At 38.1% G+C, this 19,511-nt stretch overlaps 2 protein-coding genes across 3 annotated transcripts; one reads left to right on the top strand and one right to left on the bottom strand.

Annotated features, from left to right (window-relative positions):
* The first annotated feature begins 140 nt into the window (after positions 1–140).
* LOC122652533 lies at positions 141–620 on the top strand. The gene has a single exon (XM_043846304.1). It carries the CDS (start codon positions 164–166, stop codon positions 413–415), a length of 252 nt encoding a protein of 83 aa, XP_043702239.1. The 5' UTR covers positions 141–163; the 3' UTR covers positions 416–620.
* Positions 598–19,408, bottom strand: LOC122652532 (Fanconi anemia group D2 protein homolog). 2 transcript variants are annotated; one of them, XM_043846302.1, is made up of 33 exons: positions 18,964–19,408; positions 18,450–18,885; positions 18,089–18,343; positions 17,795–18,007; positions 17,475–17,606; positions 17,242–17,371; positions 17,115–17,161; positions 16,936–17,034; positions 16,691–16,795; positions 13,925–14,067; positions 13,671–13,765; positions 13,477–13,555; positions 13,322–13,373; positions 13,137–13,217; positions 11,928–12,023; positions 11,717–11,820; positions 9,921–10,383; positions 5,845–5,880; positions 5,540–5,744; positions 3,496–3,629; positions 3,170–3,350; positions 2,852–3,081; positions 2,599–2,694; positions 2,317–2,409; positions 2,194–2,226; positions 1,972–2,106; positions 1,735–1,795; positions 1,611–1,666; positions 1,456–1,512; positions 1,257–1,377; positions 955–1,117; positions 775–797; positions 598–718 (listed from the first exon to the last, which is right to left on the bottom strand). In XM_043846302.1, coding segments are annotated over exons 1-32 (4,518 nt in total). In that variant the 5' UTR covers positions 19,350–19,408; the 3' UTR covers positions 598–718; positions 775–796. The 2 variants fall into 2 exon arrangements, with proteins under 2 accessions (XP_043702237.1, XP_043702238.1); XM_043846303.1 differs by having other exon boundaries at positions 18,089–18,214.
* Between the last annotated feature and the right edge of the window lie 103 nt (positions 19,409–19,511).

Raw genomic sequence — 19,511 nt, 5'->3', positions numbered from 1 at the left:
TAGGTCTATCCTGGGTGTTCCTTTAGATGTAATCTGACGAAAAAAAATTTCAGGGAGCAAGGAACAAGAGACTTAACCCAAAAAAAAACGAGGGAGAAGGGGAGGGAGTGAGGGACGCAGCTCTCCAGAGCCAAAGTCTCGTAAACAGAGAACAACGAGAATAATGGCCGCCATCACCACTGCATTGATCGCCATTGCTGGACTGGTTCTTGGCTGGATTACCATCGAAATGGCCTGCAAGCCCTGCCTCGAAAGGGGACGAGAAGCCATTGATCGATCTCTGAATCCCGATTACGATCCTGATGAAGAGAATACCAGTAACTCAATTCGTGCTCCTCTCATTCCCAACCCCAATCCCGATCCCGATCCAAATGCTGTTGATGCTGCGACTTCCACCAATGTCAAGGTTGTCTGAACAAAGTTTGTTTCATTCCCTTTTTGGATTGTTGGGTACCAGTAATACGCTACTTACATTTATCGATGTTTTGTGGACTCTTGAGCTTTGTGTTAATGCTTCCTAGTTCCTTATCAAAGAAATTTGTTTTTCTTCTTGTGAATTGGTGAAAAGAGGATTGATCAAGATTGTCTGAACTCGAGTTGGGCTTCATTCCTCTTTTTAATCTAAAAATTGTGTATGAGTGATACCTATTTGGCTACTTACATTGATGTTTTCTGGAATCCTGATCTTGTGTCTTGTTATGCTTCCTTCTCAAAGAAATGTGCTCTTTCTTTCTTCTTGTAGCATAATATGTGAGTTCAAAGTCCATGAATGATATCAGCTAATCCATTCTTCACTCCTGCAAGTGTCAAAGCAGGTGTTAAGCAAGCAACCATGATTTGCTAGTCAGAGCAAAGTAAAACTTTTAATGTATTATTTTGAAAGGGGGTATCAAGCTCCTAATTAATTCATTTTAGCTGGTGGAACTCACCAGTTTGGGTTTCAACTATCATAACTATGCACTTGATTCAGCCTCTCCATCCCCTTCGCTGTTGGAAGCTTGATTGTCAACATCAGCTTCCATATGCTCTGGTTCGTCTTCATCATTATCATCATCTTCATCTGCAAATAACTGGGAGCTCACAACCTGACCCGACAAGTCCTTGTGTTTTAGATTGCCTGCCAAAGTGGATGTGTGATGAGCATAGCAGGAGTAGCATCAGTTATGTTACTATGGTGCCTTAAAGTTTCAGACATCAAATGCAAGACAAGATTGTTAACTAAAGGAGCATATTGAATACAGGTATGACTGACATACCCATCCAAAAAGAGCATCCGTTTGATGTGTTATGGAGGAGAGCCTTGACTTGAAACAAGAAGCGCTCCAAGGACCTTTTAGTAGCTGGAATTTTGGTTGTGATTGTTGTTTGTTTTAAGCCCTACGGAGAAAATGACCATATCCAAGTGAAGTGTGGAAATTTTGGTTTTGAGCCAAGTTTATAGGACGCAACACTAACCTTGGCCTCAGAACAAAGGGTTTGTATTGTTCTTGTTGCCTTCTGAAGTTCTTTAACCTGATTGAAATCAGATACCAATAAATGGATCAGAATTCAACTCTTTGAAAGACATAAGCACCACCTGACCAGCAGAAACTTGGCTTATCCTCTCTCACCAGTTGGATTATAGTGTCGTTGTGGGCTTGAAAATGAGTCTGCAGGAAATCAAAAACTGGAGAAAAAAAATCAGTGCACAAAACAATTGTAGGCATACCAGCATTCAGAGCATTAAGCATCTACCTTTGAGGAAAGAATCAACAAACTTCCCACCATACTTAACTGCCATGGCATGGACCGTTACCTGGACCAGTTTTCAAGACGTCAGCATTATCTTTTTCTTTATCTTAAAATTACACTTTGTGCTGCAAAAAGTAAGGCATTACCAAATGATAATAACAATAATAAGATCCCTCCCCCCCTCCCCCTCTCCTCCCCCCCCCCCCCCCCAAAAAAAAAAAAAAAAACCCTCTAAGAGACCTTGTCATGAGTTCTGCATACGTTGACCAATGATACAACCACATTCACAGATTGGTGCAATCTCATCAACAGCCCCTTTACTGTTTCAAGTTGAACATCAGCTCTGTGTTTTTCCAGCAAAACAACTTCTTTCACCTAAATGTGAAGGACAAGAAATAAATAAAGTGGTCTTTCCCTAGCATATAATTTTAGAAAGATTTAAATATAGATTCCAGGGCGCACCAGCTTGTGTAGAACAGCAAGATTCTCTTCATGCTGCATATGCAACAATCATCTCCATGAGAACATAAAACAAATTAAAAGAATGATGCTGTAATGGGCAGGGCAGACTACGAAAAGCCTTACCAATACCCTGTACCATATGACAAATGTTGCGGGGCAGAGTGTGGGAAAACTGTGAACATTATCTTGAGTGGTTTTAGCCTTGTTGGAAGGCACCTGAAACAGAAACAGAACTCTTAATTCCTTTATCAATATCTTTTGGTGTGTCCATAGAAGAAATTTAAATTGGTTGCATTATTGAACCATCAAACTGCATCAGAAAAGCTTTTACTCCCCTCCCCCACCCCCCCCCCCCCCCCCCCAAAAAAAAAAAAAAACCATCAGGGTCCATGAAAAGTAATCTACCTGAGGCAAGATGGAGCAGGCAATTTCATCCAGTGTTTCAGAAGTGGACTCACTATTTTTCAAGTAGATTTGCAGTATTTTCTGAATTATTTCTCCCTGAAAAAGTCAGGTAAATAAGAATAAAAAAAAAAAAAAAAAGAAAAGTAAATGGCTTGATTGTGAGCAACATCCTAAGAAAAAGAAAATAGGAGCCTTTGAAGTTAGACTTAGGCTTTGGAAGAAAGGATAGAAATCATAATGTAGATTATCTCACTTTGTTTCTCCAGCCATCAAGATTGTCATATTCCTGCTGATGCATTAGCAGCTTTTGAGCAGAGCCTCCTAGTCTCTTGCTAAAGGCAGGCAGGACTCCCTGGACAAATTGTACATGTGTCTGTTTCCCCTTCCCTTCCAGCAACTTACCAAGTAATGTCTGGACTGAGGTCACAATTGATTCTAGGGTAACTAAAACTTCTGATGCAATTGAAAATGAGCATGAAAGATCTGCATGAAACAAATGTTGTAAGAAACCTCTGAAACAATCAATTAGCCACCGCATGCATGTACCAAAGCAGAGAGAAAATTATACTACCACTATCTAGAACATCTTCAAGGAAAGAATAAGCCCCACAGTACAAGTAATCTATATTCCCAGGTGAAGGGATTGGTTGGATGCTTGAAAGAAGACAATCTGGTACTTCAACAGGCTGGAAGGCCCCAAGAAGATCAGAGAGGACCGCTTTCTCTGTCTGAATATCAGGAAGGTTTAGGATCTGCAATCAGCAAAACAGAAACAAATAATTATTTTTAAGCAAAAACACACACACACACAAAGGTTCCCATCTCACCAGCATTGGATACATTTTGGCTGAGCCTTAGAAGCGAACGTGAGAGAGTGAGAGCTTCCACATTTCTTACCTTACTAAAGCAGCAAAGGATTTCCCTAAAGACTGAACCAGCAACTGAGGAATTTGAAACCTCCAAATCAGGTATATCTGGGTTCCCAGCAGAAGTAGACTGTGTACTCCAATGTTCTTGGCAAGTTTCGGCTCCTATAACATCATGAACCAGGGTTCATGCAACTGTGGAATCAAAATTTGACTTATTTTCTGAGCATTGGTACAATTACACCAGTGCAGTTGCACTACGTGTGGTAGATGATGTGTCAAAAAATTTCCAATGGACCTCAAACAAAATGCTAAAATGTAATGCAGAAACAACCAAACTTCAGCCAAAATATATCCCCTCTTCCATTGTGCACGGTCTGCACACTGGGTTAACAATAGAAGTTTAACAAAATAATTGGAGTGTGTGGCAGAAATACTGAGTGATGAGGTTTCCTTTTGTATATTGTAGGCATCAAAGGATTTCTACCATCATCAATAAATTTGTCTTGCAAGAAAATAAAATGTTAAAAGAGTAATGTGAAAAAACCTAAGCATCCGTCCCAATTTGGGCTGAAACATGTTTTCAATCTTTTCTTTTGGTGGGGGTTGGTTATTGGTCAGCAACAAGAGCAGTTCAAGTCTGGAACATTCATTTTGAGTGCAAGTGAAGGTCGGGCTTACTCAGGAAGGGTAAGTTTGATTCCCTTCTTATTTTCTTGTTTGTTTGTGTAGCTTTAAATTATCATCTACTGATTACTGAATCATGTGAAAATATATGAAAACACTTAAAATGATTTTTAACCCATTATTAACTCAATTACTTTTCAGATTTTAGAGGGAATAAGCTAGAAAATGAGGGTAACCCCCCCCCCCCAAAAAAAAAAGAAAGAAAGAAGGAGAATCCTCATTCCACATATAAACTTGATTCATTTATGTTGAAACAGTGGCCTGAACAACTTCAGGCAGGTTTTTCTCTTTCTTTTAAAATTTTAATTTAATTATTTTAAAAAAATCAACAATAAAGAGCAATGCATGGATTCCATTGGTTAATTACAATCTTAACCTACTTCAGCAATTAAAATACTTAGTTTTTTTTATAATAGTTAAATGAATAAAAAACAAGATTCACACAAATTTTTTATTTTTTTTTGGGGGGTGGGGGTGGGGGAGGAGATAAAAATAAATCAAGTTTTTGTTATTTTGAATATAACTTCTTGACATAGAAGCACAATGCATGTGCTTATCATATACTGTTGTTGCATAATAGCAAAAAATTGGATTTTCATGTCCTTTTAAGTGATTAACTTTAGCTATAATGTTTTAGGCAGTTGTTAATGGTCACATTTTCAGTCATATGATCACTTAAAAATAAAAGTTCATCATGGCTTCTCATGCAATAAAATCTAATTAAAATGGCAACCACTTTTGACTTTCCTGCATTCAACAATCCAAAGACTCATAGAAAGGATTGCATTCTCAAGAAAATTGGTAGAAGGCAAACAACCCATCATTTTTTTTTGGGGTAATAAAAACCTATCATTGTTATCTGCCTCTAAAACTTGAACAAGTGAAAGAAATATCAAAGTGGAGTTCTTCAAACTACTAGCACAGGAAATGGCTGGGGAAATCCTCTGCTTTGTACAAGTAGTTTTTATCCCTCTAAAAGACGCAAAATATGTCTCTTTAGAAGAGACACACTTCTGCAAAAGTGATAAGCTACAACTCTTACATCTCCACAACCTTTTCAGATGAATCATGCAAAACATATAAAAAAAAATTTTCATACAGCCACAAATATTTTCCAAATTACTGAAATACCCAAAATATATTGAGTTCTAAGAGCATCATGATGCATAATTTTATCATCTCCTTATATTCCATCCTAAATGTGCGACATTGACATAATGTTTCAGTAGTTCTCATAATACTTACAATGCTTCTTCTATATAACTTATGTAGTCTATATACATCCAAAAACTAACTCCACCTTCCAGAATGGCAGGGGAACAAAATTTATCCCAACACTTCAGTTTATGAACTTTATAAACTTTGGAACAACCAGGCCATAAACTCACCTTTCTTAAGGATGGAAAGTGCAGCATCAAAATGTTTCCTGAGACTTGGAAATAGTGCTCTAATCTTGCTCACAAACTCACTTCCTGTAATCCTGCTCAGACCAGCTGGGGCCCTCAAGCCTCCAAGTTGAAATTGCTTGCTTGGAGTTGTCAAATAATCCAGCTTGTAGTGAAGATCATGTAGAAGGTACAGATGCAGGGGTAACTAGTACAGAAATCAACCATCAATCTCAAGAAATTAGAAGAGCACATCTGTTAAGATAAAAGATTTTCTTCACAATTCTGCATAAAATCAAACAGTTTACCTCAGCTGCAGGATCTGCACAGCAAGAATCTTGGCTCTGCACTTAGAGAGAAACATTAGATTGCTTCAGCAAATGTGCTGAATAGATTAATTACATTCTAGCAAACAAGATTAAAATTCCCTTAAATATTTCAACAGAGTATATTGCAGTATCTGCACAACCAACCAAATTATGCGATGCAGCAGTTCATAAGTGAATATCAGTGACATTTTAGTCTTCTTAGCCTCATTGGAATTCTTGCCAAAGTGTAGACATCTTATTTATTTTGCACATAGTTCAGTCACAAAAATCATAAATTTTATATAACTTCAAACTTCAACTTGTTTCATTCTTCTATTTTTTTTTTTGGGGGGGGGGTGGGGTGGGTGGGGGCTGGTGCATCAGTGGCTTGTGAGAAGGTGCTTTAGCTAGCTCAGTCTAACAGTCATTGAATTCTGACTGCATGTCTTCTTTCTTTTTCAAACATCAGCAAGAATAAGTATCTTTATAAGATTCATTTACACAAGTGACATCATCTATGCAATATACAAAGGATTCAAAAGTACAGGAAAAAACATAAATAACTGAGGTTCCAATAATAAGAGATTAATATATATGTGCTTAAGCTAGAAGGAGATGGTAAAATGGGATTCACGGAATGGGATCCCAAATAGTCCGTCCACATTGATGTATGTTTTGAGGATTGATTGGAGTGATGCAAACGATAGGATGCTAACTGTTGCCTGCCAACTATTTGATGCTAGAAACACAGTTAGCATAGATACAGCCATGGATTAAAGTATCGGTCCGTATCATATCGACCAATACGTATTGATATCGGTCGGTATTGATACGATACAGACCGATAAGTCTCTTTTTTCTTCTTTTTTTTAAAAGGATTGTATCGAGTGTATTGATATATCGACCGATACGTGTCAATACGATATGATACGATACGGTCGATATGTACTAATATTACCGTTTGTTTGGGTTTTTAAATGTATCGGTTGATACATATCGATACGTATCGATACACATGCCTTTTTCACATTTTACACCAAACATGAACCAGAACCCCCAAATTTTTTTCTCGGGGGCGTCTCAACTTTTTCTCCCTTCGGGTGGTGCCACAAAATATGTTGGGTCGGGTCGGATCCACATTGCACTCGAATCCTTGGAATACAAGACATACTCAACACTTGAAGAGAAAGGTAGTTTTTTTTCAAAAAACTTGATCTTTTGCTTCAAACATTGCATTTTAGTTCTTTTTTTTGGCTATGATTCAAGGAGAATAGGTTCAATTAACTATTAAATGCATGCTTTGTATACATTTGCAAAGATTTGAACTCAAATCCACCATTTTTCACCAAAAACCGAAAATGGCTTCCTTAAGGATCAGTATTGTACTTATGCTCGGTCAATACACAACATCACCCTAGTCACTCTTATTCTTGAAGACCCTTACAGACCTGAGTTTGATCCACCCCGACATTCTTCATGGCAATATAGTGACTTTGCATGTAAGAAATCTCATCTTTTATAACAATTTCAAAGTGTTGCACTTGTCTGGTTATACATTATTCACAATTCTTAGTGTATATGCATGATATATGACATATATTACTTGTTTATATTGTTTTTTGTGTCCAAAAGTGTATTTCCATGCTTCTGCACTGATCGATACGTATCTCCAATACGAAACAATACAATACGTCTCTTAAAATCGCCCAATCAATATGAAACCCGATACCGATACTTTAAACCTTGGATACAGCACCATTTTTGTTACTCTTGCAACATTCAAATGGCCCGCTTTTGCTGGACATCAAGAGCATTGAGCCAGTGTTGGGCAGCAGTTCCACTGCATTACTTTAGTTCCGAATGGTTCTCATCTAAGCCCAGAATACAGGATCAGTTTTAAGGCAAGAAGAAGTCGAGTGGTGATAAAAAGGGTTTAGATTGCTCAAATTTAGGGTATGTTTAGAGCTTCAGGTTGAAAGCCAGCTCTTTGTGATTCTGTTAGGACCGTCCTAAATCCCTGTAAAACCTTTCTACAGGCTCATGAGCTGTAATCTACTAGTAAAGTAACTTTCAAATCCCTCATTAGATTGCACTATCTTGAACAGTCACTACTTTTGGCCTTGGAAGTTAAGACAAACATTCCTAATCTAAAAGAAATTAGAATCAGAAAGTGGAAAAGCTATGTAATGGATCACAAAGAAATTAGAATCACAAAGTGGAAAAGCTATGTAATGGATCACAAAGAAATTAAAATCACTACTGGTGGTGCTGGTTGAAGCTAGCAAGGTTGGGGTGAGAGGCTCTACCATATCTTCTTCTTTTGTTCAGTTTTCTCTTTCATCCATCAGTTCTGTGCATCCTACTATCAACAGTGATCTCTGATCTGAATTTGTTACTGTTAAAACTTAAAAGATTGTTTTCTGTTCTGTTACATTTTCCATTGCTACTTTGATCTGTGGGCTTGAGAAACAATGCTGCGGCTTACTGTTTTCTGCATTGTCTAGCCTGCGGCATCAAGGTATTGTTATACCTCACCTGTCCATCAGATTGGAGTGTTTTCTTGACGTTGTTTACTGCTGGTTCTACCTATCCCTCGACTGGAGGATTGAAACATTCTTCCTGTGGATTGATGTATATTGGTGATTACTAAAGCTGAGCCTAAGTTTATATTTTCTGTACTGCTGATTTGAAGCATCTAGCCATTGGATTGAACTAATTTTTGCATATGGTGCTCTGTTCATGGCGTGATGAATCAGTCCATGTTCTTGTGTTACTATGCCATGTAATTTGGTATACTGTTGTTTCTAATTCTGAAAGGTAGTTTCTATTTTCATTCCCTGGTAAATAACTTGGAATGCAACCGTTGGATCTTCATCCTACTTTGAGGGATTGAAGTCCTGTTGGCTGTTAGTTACCCACATCTGGTCTAAATTTGGGGTTAATCTGAACCCTAGATTGGATATTATTCATGGTGTTTAGCCAGCTGGTTATGAGTCCTACACTTTTGTTGTGGGTGGGATATTGAACCTAGTTGCTGTTGGGCCTTATCCCATTAAGATATCTCATAACATTGAAAATTTACCAGAATATTTAATAAAACATTAGGAAAGTCAAGTAGATTTTCAACTTTCACACTGCTACAAAATATATAATTAATTTTTTTTTTCAATTAAATGATCTTTTGCAGAAGGTAACCAACTAAATGTATAGCTTAGGACTAGTAACAAGTATGGCTTCAAATAGAGCTGATTGGAAAAAAAGGATCCATGTAGCCAACCCCATTTAGTTGGAACAAGGCTTGAGTTTAGTTGATTTGGGAAGGTTACTATAAAGATTTGTTTTCTGTGCACAATAATGTCTCAATGGTGTAGATGTGCCAAAAAAATGGATGGTGTCAGAAATACTTGAGCAATAATTTGGTGAAAATATTATGTTGATTAGCCCCTTTAACCCGACTCTCTTGAAACTGGCTAGTTATCCATCCTATTATTATAGGGGGGACTCAAAAAGCCGAAGTCCCAAGTCATAGTTGTCAAGGCATCGCTTAGGCGGGCGCTTTGTTGGTGTAGCCTTGCATCCAGGCGCCCTCCAACCCCTTGGATCGCCAAGGCACCGTGACAACTACGGCCCCAACAAGCCTTTGAGCTACCCACTATCCTCTTCAACTCATTGATACTTTGTATGAGCATGCTTCATAAAAAAAGGTGCACCCAGTGCACGAGGCTCCCGTCACTGCAAGGTCTGGAGAGGGTCATAGTGTATACCCTTGCTTTGCAGAGAGGCCGTTTCCTGACTAGAACCCACGACTACTAGGTTGCAATGGAGCAACCTTACTGTTGCACCAAGGCCCGCCCTCATGAGCATGCTTCATACTTCTGCTAAATAAAATGAAGTTCTGGCTTTCCAACATAGGTTATTCATAGTAGTTCAACATAAAAAGACTTTTCAAGAAGCAGCAACATAGATGCAATCATAACTGTTGAGGGATATTTAGATTGAAGCCTTATAAAACACAGAACAAATTATTTCATAGGAATATGCAGTTTATTCGTAGTAGTCAAGTGTGATTTATATACCTTTGCAAAGGATAAGATGGACAAACAGTCAACCAGTAAAGGCCTGAATTTGAATCTCTGCACATTCAGAACCTTCGCAACTGCAGAAATCTCTACAACTGCTGGCTCATTAGTTTCATTGGTACATTCTCCACGTTGAGATGCCTTCTCCGTATGTGAGAGACTTGATGAACCCTCGCTCTGGACTTGCTGAGTAGTTACAGCTCCAGATTTTCTCAAGACATCAAGAATCGTAGGCTGCCTAAGCTTTCCATTAGGATCAGAATTCTCGGTTGCCTTCATTTTCTTTTTTTGTTTTTTCTTGTCATTTGATGAATCTCTCTCACACACTTTCTTTTCCATATTCTGTTGATGGTTACGCTTGTTTAAGAAAGACGATTCAGGATGCTCCACAGAAAGGTGCAGTTCAGGTAGATTTACAGGGTATGACTTGAGGGAGGTATTCAACAAACTTTCGAGAAAACTGCATGAATTAGTCTCTTTCCATCAGTACTATACATAAACATGATAAACATGAAAGCTCAACAAGATGAAATAATATCAAGACTAATTATATGAATGATTCGTATTAAGGGGGCGGCCACTCTATGCAAAAAATGCCAAAGGTTAGGATCCCAAACTCACCCCTCCGAAGATCCCGCATAAGCAAGACTAACACTGGATAATGGCCCATTTTAACATGCAAGTATTAGAGTATATACCAATGCAAAGCAAAAAAGTGTGAAGAAAAAATACACCAACTTAGATTATTTCTTTCTTTTTCTTTATAATAACGTCCCAAGCTCCGCATCAATACCATTTTAATTTAAATTCCAGGTTCTTTTTTTCAATACACAGGGAAACACCTGATTATTACTATTGCAGTATTGCTTCGCTTGTTATGGAAGATCAAGTCGTTTGAACTCCATCACAAAGGTGACTTCTCTTAGAAATGGACCTGAATGCTGAGGCCCATTATTCATCACACTACAGGTCTACAGCCACTAAATGGGTTATGGGGCAACACAACAACAACAACACTCAGCCTTATCCCAACTTAATGGGGTCGGCTACATGTATTCAAACAAAACAAAGTAGGGAACACTGAAAGGGAATGAAGATATGGAGAAAAGAGGGATGGGAAGTGTGATGAGACATGAAAATTGGAAAATGACAAATGAAACATGGAAAACAGAAGAAAAGTGAAAAAAAAAGAAGAAAAAAGATGAAAGTAAGAGGAAAGGGGTACAGCTAGCATGTCAAGATAATCTCAGCTAAATGGGATCTGCTACATGGATCCTTGCCCTCCAATAGGCTCTATCCAAGGTTATGGGGCAACACAAAATCTATAAATCTGAATTGGTTAGACCAAACAAAAAATATAACATAAAGTATATCTATGAATTCAATCATATTACTATTTTTTATCCAGTCTTGAGCTGCAAAATTGTAATAATAGAAATCAAGGCACAACAACTTATTACAGATAAGCAAAAGCAAATAATACATGTCTACAGAACAAGATCTGATGTAGTTTATCATGTAAATGTCATCTATGCACTAGCACTTTAAGCTTACAAACATGTTGGTATGCATTCATTAGTGATTAAATTTTAAGGATTCTGACTAGAAATTTGTAACTCGAGCCAAGATTTTACTATCAACATGGATGAGAAAATTGAATAACTATTCGCTCCACTTCTGTTAGAACAGCGAGAAAACTTATCCCATCCCAAAGAGGTTCTAAAGCATGCTTGCAGTTCCCTAGAAATTGATTCTTCACAAATGATTAGGGGGCTGAGTAATGAAACACTCACACCAGGTTCCTCAAGCGCTTCAATAATTTTGCAATTATTTCCTCTCTTGTAGTCTGACTTGTGCTATTGACTCTACCAGCAACTTGTGAAGAGAAGGCATTAAGCTACATCCCACATTCAAAGTGTTAGAAACCATAGCATAGTAAGAATGGAAAAGAAGAAAAGACACACTCCATTTATATAATGAAGCAAAGTCAAATTTCACACGCACCAGCTCCCTAATCCAACTAGTGGCATAGTAAAGAGATAGGCACACTGCCTGCTTCTGCTTTCCTGTCAGCGACTGCCATCCAGGTCCACCAAAATACTAACATTCACAGACCAAAAACATGTTAGATGACAAACTCGTGTGTAACTTTTCTACAAGCATCCTGTGCAAAAGATGACAAGAATGACCATACAAGTTCATACACGAACCACTTAACATAATAAATTGTCTACAATCCTAAGCTAAGTGGTTAGCAGAGTGGCAGACCTCAAATGTAAGATTCTGTTTGGTTCAGGGGAAAAAAAATGTAATCGACTTCCTCAAAACAATTATGTTGCCAAGAAATTATTTTATATCTTTTCAAACTGATCATTACTTGGGCCACATACTTTAATGACACTCTTTGAAGGATTTTTTTTTCCAACCAAATATTCAAGAAATGGTAAAAATTTCTATGAAAGAGAGGTAAAGATTCAGTGAAGAGAATAAGAGATCACAAGTCTCATAAAACAAAATCCATTTTTTCCACAATCTGACACTTTTCACTTCCCCTTTTTCCCTTTTATCAATTCACCAATAGGACAGAAGAATAAAGGTCCTGGATGAGGAAATCTTCAGAAGAGCGTTGGCCACATGCTCAGGCTCCCTTCTAGCTTCAGAGATGGATGCCAACTTCAATGAAGGCCAACAAGTGATAATGAGACAGCTGACGAACTAGCAAAGCACAGGGCGGTCAGGCCCAGGCTATGTTGTCGGAATGGTATCCTTTGTGACTGAGTTTACATTTATGGGTGAGAACTAAATGCATTTTTATTCTGGGTCCGCTCTTTGTGCTATTTCCCCTCTTGGAGGATTGTACTAGTTCTACGTCAATGAAGTGTTAATTAATTTCCCCCCTCCCCCCCAAAAAAAAAGGTTCTGCATCACTTCAGTTGCAGTACTTATCCCTCAATTTTGACTGATACTGTGTGTTGTTCTATGCAATCACTACATAAAGCATAGTCAACAACCTCATGACACAACCAAGTTTGGAAGATGCAAGACAGTATAGACTTATAGTTCAAGTTGTTATTTGTAAAATGTTCAATTTCTACATCACAGTGCACAAGATTTCAAATAAATACTCTGGTAATGATAAACTCTAAAAGTCGAAACATTCAGTGGTACAGAGTAAATAAAAAGAAAGAAAGGATGAGAGCAATTAATAGCCACCTTAGGTGAAGGAAGTACAAAAGGGCAGCCAAGAAGTGCATCAATCCCTCCAAGAGATCCCTGATTTGTCAATCTCTCAACCTTTTCATCGAAATTGAGGCAACAATTAATAATAAATTTTAAATGTGTTTCACAATTTGTGCATGTTTCCCAAGTGATACAGGCAAAATATACTTATTTCTTACAACAGATAGTAAGAGAAAGTTAGCAGGAAGAATTTGTATACATGATGCAGACCTGCACCCAAAAAAAAAAAGTTCTTCCTGAGTTGTCCATTTTTTTATGAACAAGCTAGCTTTAGAAAAACAATTTCACAAGGAAGAGCCTAAGCAAAACATACTGGATGGAAGAGGAGACTAGCGGCAAGATGTTTAAACAAATTGGAGATAGATCACCATCTAAGTTCATCCATAATTCTCCTGTGAAAAGACAAGAGGATACATTTCTTGCTAATTATATACTTTGACAACTTTTAGAGTGACAAAAGGTAATAATAAGTAGGCAGAATTTTTAATTTCAAGTTTTCACACTTGCCTTCCAAACCACAATATGAATCCTTCACAGGCAATTGCCCTCCCTCAAGATCAGATAAAAACATGGACTCAAATGCTCCAACATGTTTGCCTATCCTAAAATATGTAGTTTACCATTAACCCAATTGAACAAATGCCACCAAAATTTTTGAAGATAAAAGCATAAAGAAGGCTAATAAGAAGAGTATATTTTTCTGTTAAATTGAAATGAAACTTTTCACTGAGGGTTTGTTGAGGTTATTAAGAATATATCACCATTCCATAACTTCTGGCTGAAGAGGTGTACTTTCCAGTAGTGCAATCAGCTCATCATAAAACAGGATCAGTGGCAAGGGCAGTGATTTGCAGGAGTCCATGGATGCTTTCAGGAGTTCCAGGGCATCCTCAAAATTGGTTTTCTGAAGAAGACATGCAATACTGCAATGATATAACACTTCCAGATTCTAGAACTAACAAATATGAGATGAACTCGTAAGTAGAAATCTACTCTTCAATATTAAACGAGTGACTATGAGGAACTGTACCTAAGGTGGTAGTAATAACTATTCCTTTTTCCTTGCCTAGGTGAGTCGTTGACTAGTCAACAACTAGGTATTGCCTAGGTATCAAATTAATAATATTTATATGCAAGTATTAAAAAAAGAGCATCCCAGTGCACAAGGCTCCTGCTACTGCAGGGTCTGGGAGGGTCAATTGTACACAGCCTTACCCCCTGCTTCACAGAAGAGGCTGTTTCCAAGTTTTGAACCCACAACCAACAGGTTGCAATAGCGCAACTTAACCGTCGCACCAAGGCTCGCCCACTAATATTTGTACGCATAGTTCAATTAATATATATACAACTACAAATAAATGATAAAATTACATATACTGTTCAATTTTAATTAATTACGCCAGCATTTCTACAAAGAATCATCTTGTTTGAATCACTAACCTTTTCATATTATTTTTCCACATGCAAAATGTAAAAAAGCCCATAAAACAAAGAGAATATGTACAATAGGAAAAAAAATACAAAATTATTACTTCAATTCTAAAGCATATGCAAAATAATCAATCCATCTCTCTCTCTCTCTCTCTCTCTCATATATATATAACAGAAAGCATAATATGAATTACTACCTCAAGTTAAAACCATATGCAAAAGAATTGTTAAAGTGTTATTTCTTATTGTCAACTGTAGGTCTTTATTTAATAGGGGCATACTTGTAATTACACCACCAAGGTTTATATATATATGCTGCCATTGGTTGGGGTATTCTATTCTATTCTCCAATCATGGGTTAGAGTTCTCCTCTCCCACAACTAATATATATATATAGATGCCACCTATTGGTTGGGGTATTCTTTTATATTCGCCAATCATGGTTTTGAGTTCTCCTCTCCTACAACTTCTTATCTCCTTCTTCTTGTTTTCTCCTATGCAGGTGTTGTTCCTTACTTTCTCTAGTTTTGTCACATGGTATTAGAGCTATGAAGAAGAAAAAAGAGTGTGTGAGTGTGTGTGTTTTGGGGGGGGACGATGCTTTAGGCCCTAGTTGGAAAAATAAAAACTAGGGTTTTGTATTTTTTTTACGAAGACTGATCGTGGGGACGATGCTTTAGACCCTAGTTGGAAAAATAAAAACTAGGGTTTTGTATTTTTTGACAATGACTGATCGTGTTTTTGTTACTGCTGTTCCTGCTGCAGATCGTGCGTTGGTTACTCCATTGTTGGGTTATTGTTCCTGTGTAACCTGTTGCTGTGCTCTGCTCCTGCAATTGGAGTTTCTTTCCTCCTCTATGATCTAATGTCCTGCTGCAACCAGGACTTCTTTATAGTTTAAGATTCTCAACTCAGGTCTGAGTTCTTAATTATTTACTGTCACAGGAGCTGCTGGTCAGATTTCTGCCTTTAAAACTCTTTCTTGCTGGCTGTCTAGACTGGGAGTGAAGTTTACTTAAAATTTTTTTGATCATTAAGATCCCTGCAGTTGCTGGTTTGACTCATTCCTAGTCTCTCTATGAAAAGGTTACACAGTGGTATCTAGCCCTTGGATCTTCTTGCAATTATAAAAATCTATTAGTGACTATATAATTGACACTGGACCAGGGTTTCAACCTGATCTGCTTGCTGGTCATTGATATATTTAATATTCCTTATATCTGGTTTTTCTTCTCTGTGATACTGCTACCTGCAGCTACTCTATTCTTATTCTTCAGATTGTGTTGCAACTTAGGGGATTTAGGATTCGAACCTTTGCATGCCGGTACCAAAAACCGATGCCTTACCACTTGGCTATAAACCATACGGTCAGTCCCTGGGGAGCCCTTGATCCTAACCTTCCGGGAGAAGCAGGGCTCGAAGAACGAGCCGTCTCTCTATACTAAGAAGGTGATTAGACCACAAGTTGGTTCTGATCAGGTCGGTGGATTGGATTTTCTTGGAGTTCATAAATTTTAGGAACCTAACCTGCTACTTTCTGAAACAGCCCATTGTACCCTATCTGGGCATTGGATCTCCGTCATATTTTAGGGACATATTCTACTATTGGAAAGACATTTGCACAGATTTTAAGAGTGATCGGGTTGAAGGGTTTTGAGTTATCAAATTTTCCACTATTCTGGTCACTTAAAGCTCATGCGGTACAATTTCATTTGGAGGTTTTCTTTGCTCTTAAGGTAGGGCTTACTTGTGGTGATCTGCAGTTCATTTTATGGTTGTTATTGTTGCTGGACTTTGGTTGCTTATCTATTACTGCCTATCTGCATATTTGATTGGAGTTTTATTATCTTCTCCTCCTTGTTTTCTCCTAAGCAGGTGTTGTTCTTTTCTTTCTCTGGTTTGATCACAAGGATCAGGTGTTGTTCATTTCTTTCTTTCTCATGGGCTTGGGCTTTAAAACCACTGGTTTAATGTTGCACAGCTACTTAAATTAATACTTCCATATTTCTTCGTGTTTCATTCGTAACATGTTTCAACCAAAGTTCAACCAGTTAAGAAGAGTGCTATGAACATCCTAAACTGATCTCAAGTCCTACCTGAGATGATGGACAATTAGAGTTATCTGCATTCCCAAGACAGGAAACTATCTTCAGAGTTCCAATTAGTCCCATCTTCTTATACTTCAAATCAGGATTACTGACCTGTAAAATAGGAGCAAACACAAGCAAAAAAGATGCCATTACTATAAGAAAATTGATAGAAGGAAAAGGTGCTTACTTTGGAAGAGAACACTCAAGATGGTGGGTAAGGTTTTTCCTCAAAACCAAATTTATTCTATTACCTGCTTGCGAATAATCATCAAAAGTTCATTTACAATGGAAGAGCCAGAATCTGCAGAAGATCTAGCTGACAGTACCAAATAGCTGAAGACCTCGTAGACCTGCACTTTTTAAGTGACAATAAAATGGCAACACAAAAGCATAAATTTACCGAAAGACTAACATAAAGAAGAGAATAAACCTTGTGCAGTTTTTCAATATTAAACCCCTCCAAGTAATCCAATATCCCTGAGCGAAAAAAGAAAGACATGAGTAAATCAATAAAAGAATTGCACTAAGTTGACTTAATAAAATTGCAGATTAAATACCATTTATATAAGATGAAAGTGGAATCAGTTCTTCTGCATATTTTGCGGCCAGCAGAACCATGGTGTCCAGAGCAGAACTCACTTCATAGCCAATGCCAGAACCAACATGGGTAACTAAAGCACCTAGGATCTGTAAAAAATATTATGTTCCATTAATGCACAGACTGCATATCTGAGAAATCAAAGTAGGTAAACTAAAAATTTTCATTAATTAACTAATTAGGTGGGCTTACTTCTTGTCTTGAATAGTTGTCCGTGAACTCTTCAAAGAGAGATGTATACATATGAATGCCATACTCCCTCACTATTTGTTCTTTGCATGCCAATAGATATTCACACCAAGAGAGGAAAGAGGGAAAGTAATCCTGAATGCAGAGGAATGCAGTGCTAATTTCTCAAATATTATAACAAAATGAGAATATGAAAAGAAGGCACAACTCCCAGAAAAAGGTGACGATCCAACAGTAACAATATCTCAATGCACTCTTTAAGATTTGTGGGTGAGCTTTCACTTTTAAGTTTTAGCTCCTCAAGGATGTGATAAAAGGCATACCTGTACTAAATCCATGTGACCATCAATGCACTGATCAAACAGAGCCTCCTTGAAACAACCTTCAATAATTTTTGTTTTGATAATCTTCACAACACTCTTTTGCAGGGAACCACCACCGGTGTATATAAGCATAAGCAGCCAGACATCAATGACTTTGTGATCTTTTGCTTTATCAAAGCATTTCAGTTCTTTCAGGATTTCTTGACATAGTAACTGCAACCAAAGCATTACCAACATTTGAAACATGACAAAAGCACAAAACAATTTAAACCGAACAAATGTTTAGGTAATTACATTCTTGAAACGGAGACTTGATCTCAGGGCCTCAAGAATCAAACCCTCTGTATTGTCCACAGGTGCTTTTCCCTTAAGTTTCTTGCCAAGAGCAGAACGAGAATCAGGCACACCTACAAATTTTAACTGTTCACGGATCTGCGAGATTATCCGCCTAACATTGCCTGGTGTTGCTGAAAGCATCAAGAATCTAAGTAGATATGGCATGTGTTCTGCATCTATGCTCCTAATGCAAGACAGTGATATAGTAATCACCTTCAAAATAGAATAAAGTACAATCCATTAATATAGATGAATTGAATTCGTTTGAAACACTTAATTTAAAAAAATACGCATATTTATGTGAATTAGCAGAAGATACCTGTTCTTGCAACTGATCATCCAAATGCAGATTGGAGAAGGAATCAAGCACAGGAACAACGACTGCAGAATCCTCCTGCAGCATCTGTTCAAGAGCAGCAACCAACTTTTTGTTATTCTGGTCTCCAACAATCTCTGGCAAAGAGCCAATGATCTCTTTCTTAAGCTGCAGAGGACAGATTGAAAGCACTTCCAGCAACTTATCAGTAAAAGCTTCTGAATCGACAAGGAAATCAAGCCACCGGAATTGATTGAGAACAAGCCTGGGCACATCATCCTCAAGTGAGGCAGCACAACTAATGTCCACATCGAAATATTCCGGAAGCTTCTCGAGCAGCATTTGCTGGAGCTTCAACTGTAATGGCGCCACCAGTAAGAGAACTCGAACGAGGCTCTCGCTTCGAGACGAACCATCACGAGATGCAGATATAAGAACCCTAGATACAACCAAATAATGACTTAAGCGGGAAGTCGAAGTGCGAGATGGAAATAATATGATAGTTCTAGTAACTGACCTTCGGAGATTTTCGGGATTGCAGGTGTAGGAGTTGAAGCCAGAGAGAAAATCGGTTAGGAGAGATGAGTCGGAGGAGAAGCGTTGGTCGAGGAGACGACGGAGCTTGTGAAGGTCGGTGGGAAGGCATGGAGGTCCACCGGGGTTGTGGAGAGTGACACCTGTGTCGGCAAGTAGTGAAATCATCTTCTCGATGAGGATAAAATCTTCGTTTTCTCTCTCTTTGCCGCTGGCTTTGCTTCTTCTTTTGGCGGTGACGGCGTTGATAATTTTGTTGGCAGAGGAAGAGGAGGTTTTGGGCGGAGCGACGTAGGCGACGCCAAGAGCAGCGTCGCCGGCAGTAGTCGGCGGTCTCTTACGGGAAGAAATCTGGTGGAGGAAAACCATGGAGTTGAGATTCGAGACTCACAAGAGAAGATGGCGGGAAATACACAGGCGACAGACGGTGGTGAATCACAGGAGAATTAATAAGTAATGAGATGTTGCGGCTTTGCTACAACCCCGCCAATTTTCGAAATTGTAGTGGGACAAAACCGACAAAGAACCAAG

Source organism: Telopea speciosissima, chromosome 2, assembly GCF_018873765.1.
Source record: "Telopea speciosissima isolate NSW1024214 ecotype Mountain lineage chromosome 2, Tspe_v1, whole genome shotgun sequence".
Classification (NCBI taxonomy): domain Eukaryota; kingdom Viridiplantae; phylum Streptophyta; class Magnoliopsida; order Proteales; family Proteaceae; genus Telopea; species Telopea speciosissima.
The sequence above is the reverse complement of the archived record's forward strand: the minus strand, read 5'-3'. Positions and strand labels throughout refer to the sequence as shown.

What these genes read in the sequence shown, in the direction of transcription:
- LOC122652533 (XM_043846304.1), top strand. Translation starts at nt 164, where the DNA reads ATGGCCGCCATCACCACTGCATTGATCGCCATTGCTGGACTGGTTCTT.
- LOC122652532 (XM_043846302.1), bottom strand. Translation starts at nt 19,349, where the DNA reads ATGGTTTTCCTCCACCAGATTTCTTCCCGTAAGAGACCGCCGACTACT. An exon ending in CTAATTGTCCATCATCTCAG is followed by an intron (nt 14,068 to 16,690) that starts GTAGGACTTGAG and finishes TGTCTTCTTCAG; the next exon opens with AAAACCAATTTTGAGGATGC. An exon ending in CAGCCAGAAGTTATGGAATG is followed by an intron (nt 13,766 to 13,924) that starts GTGATATATTCT and finishes TACATATTTTAG; the next exon opens with GATAGGCAAACATGTTGGAG.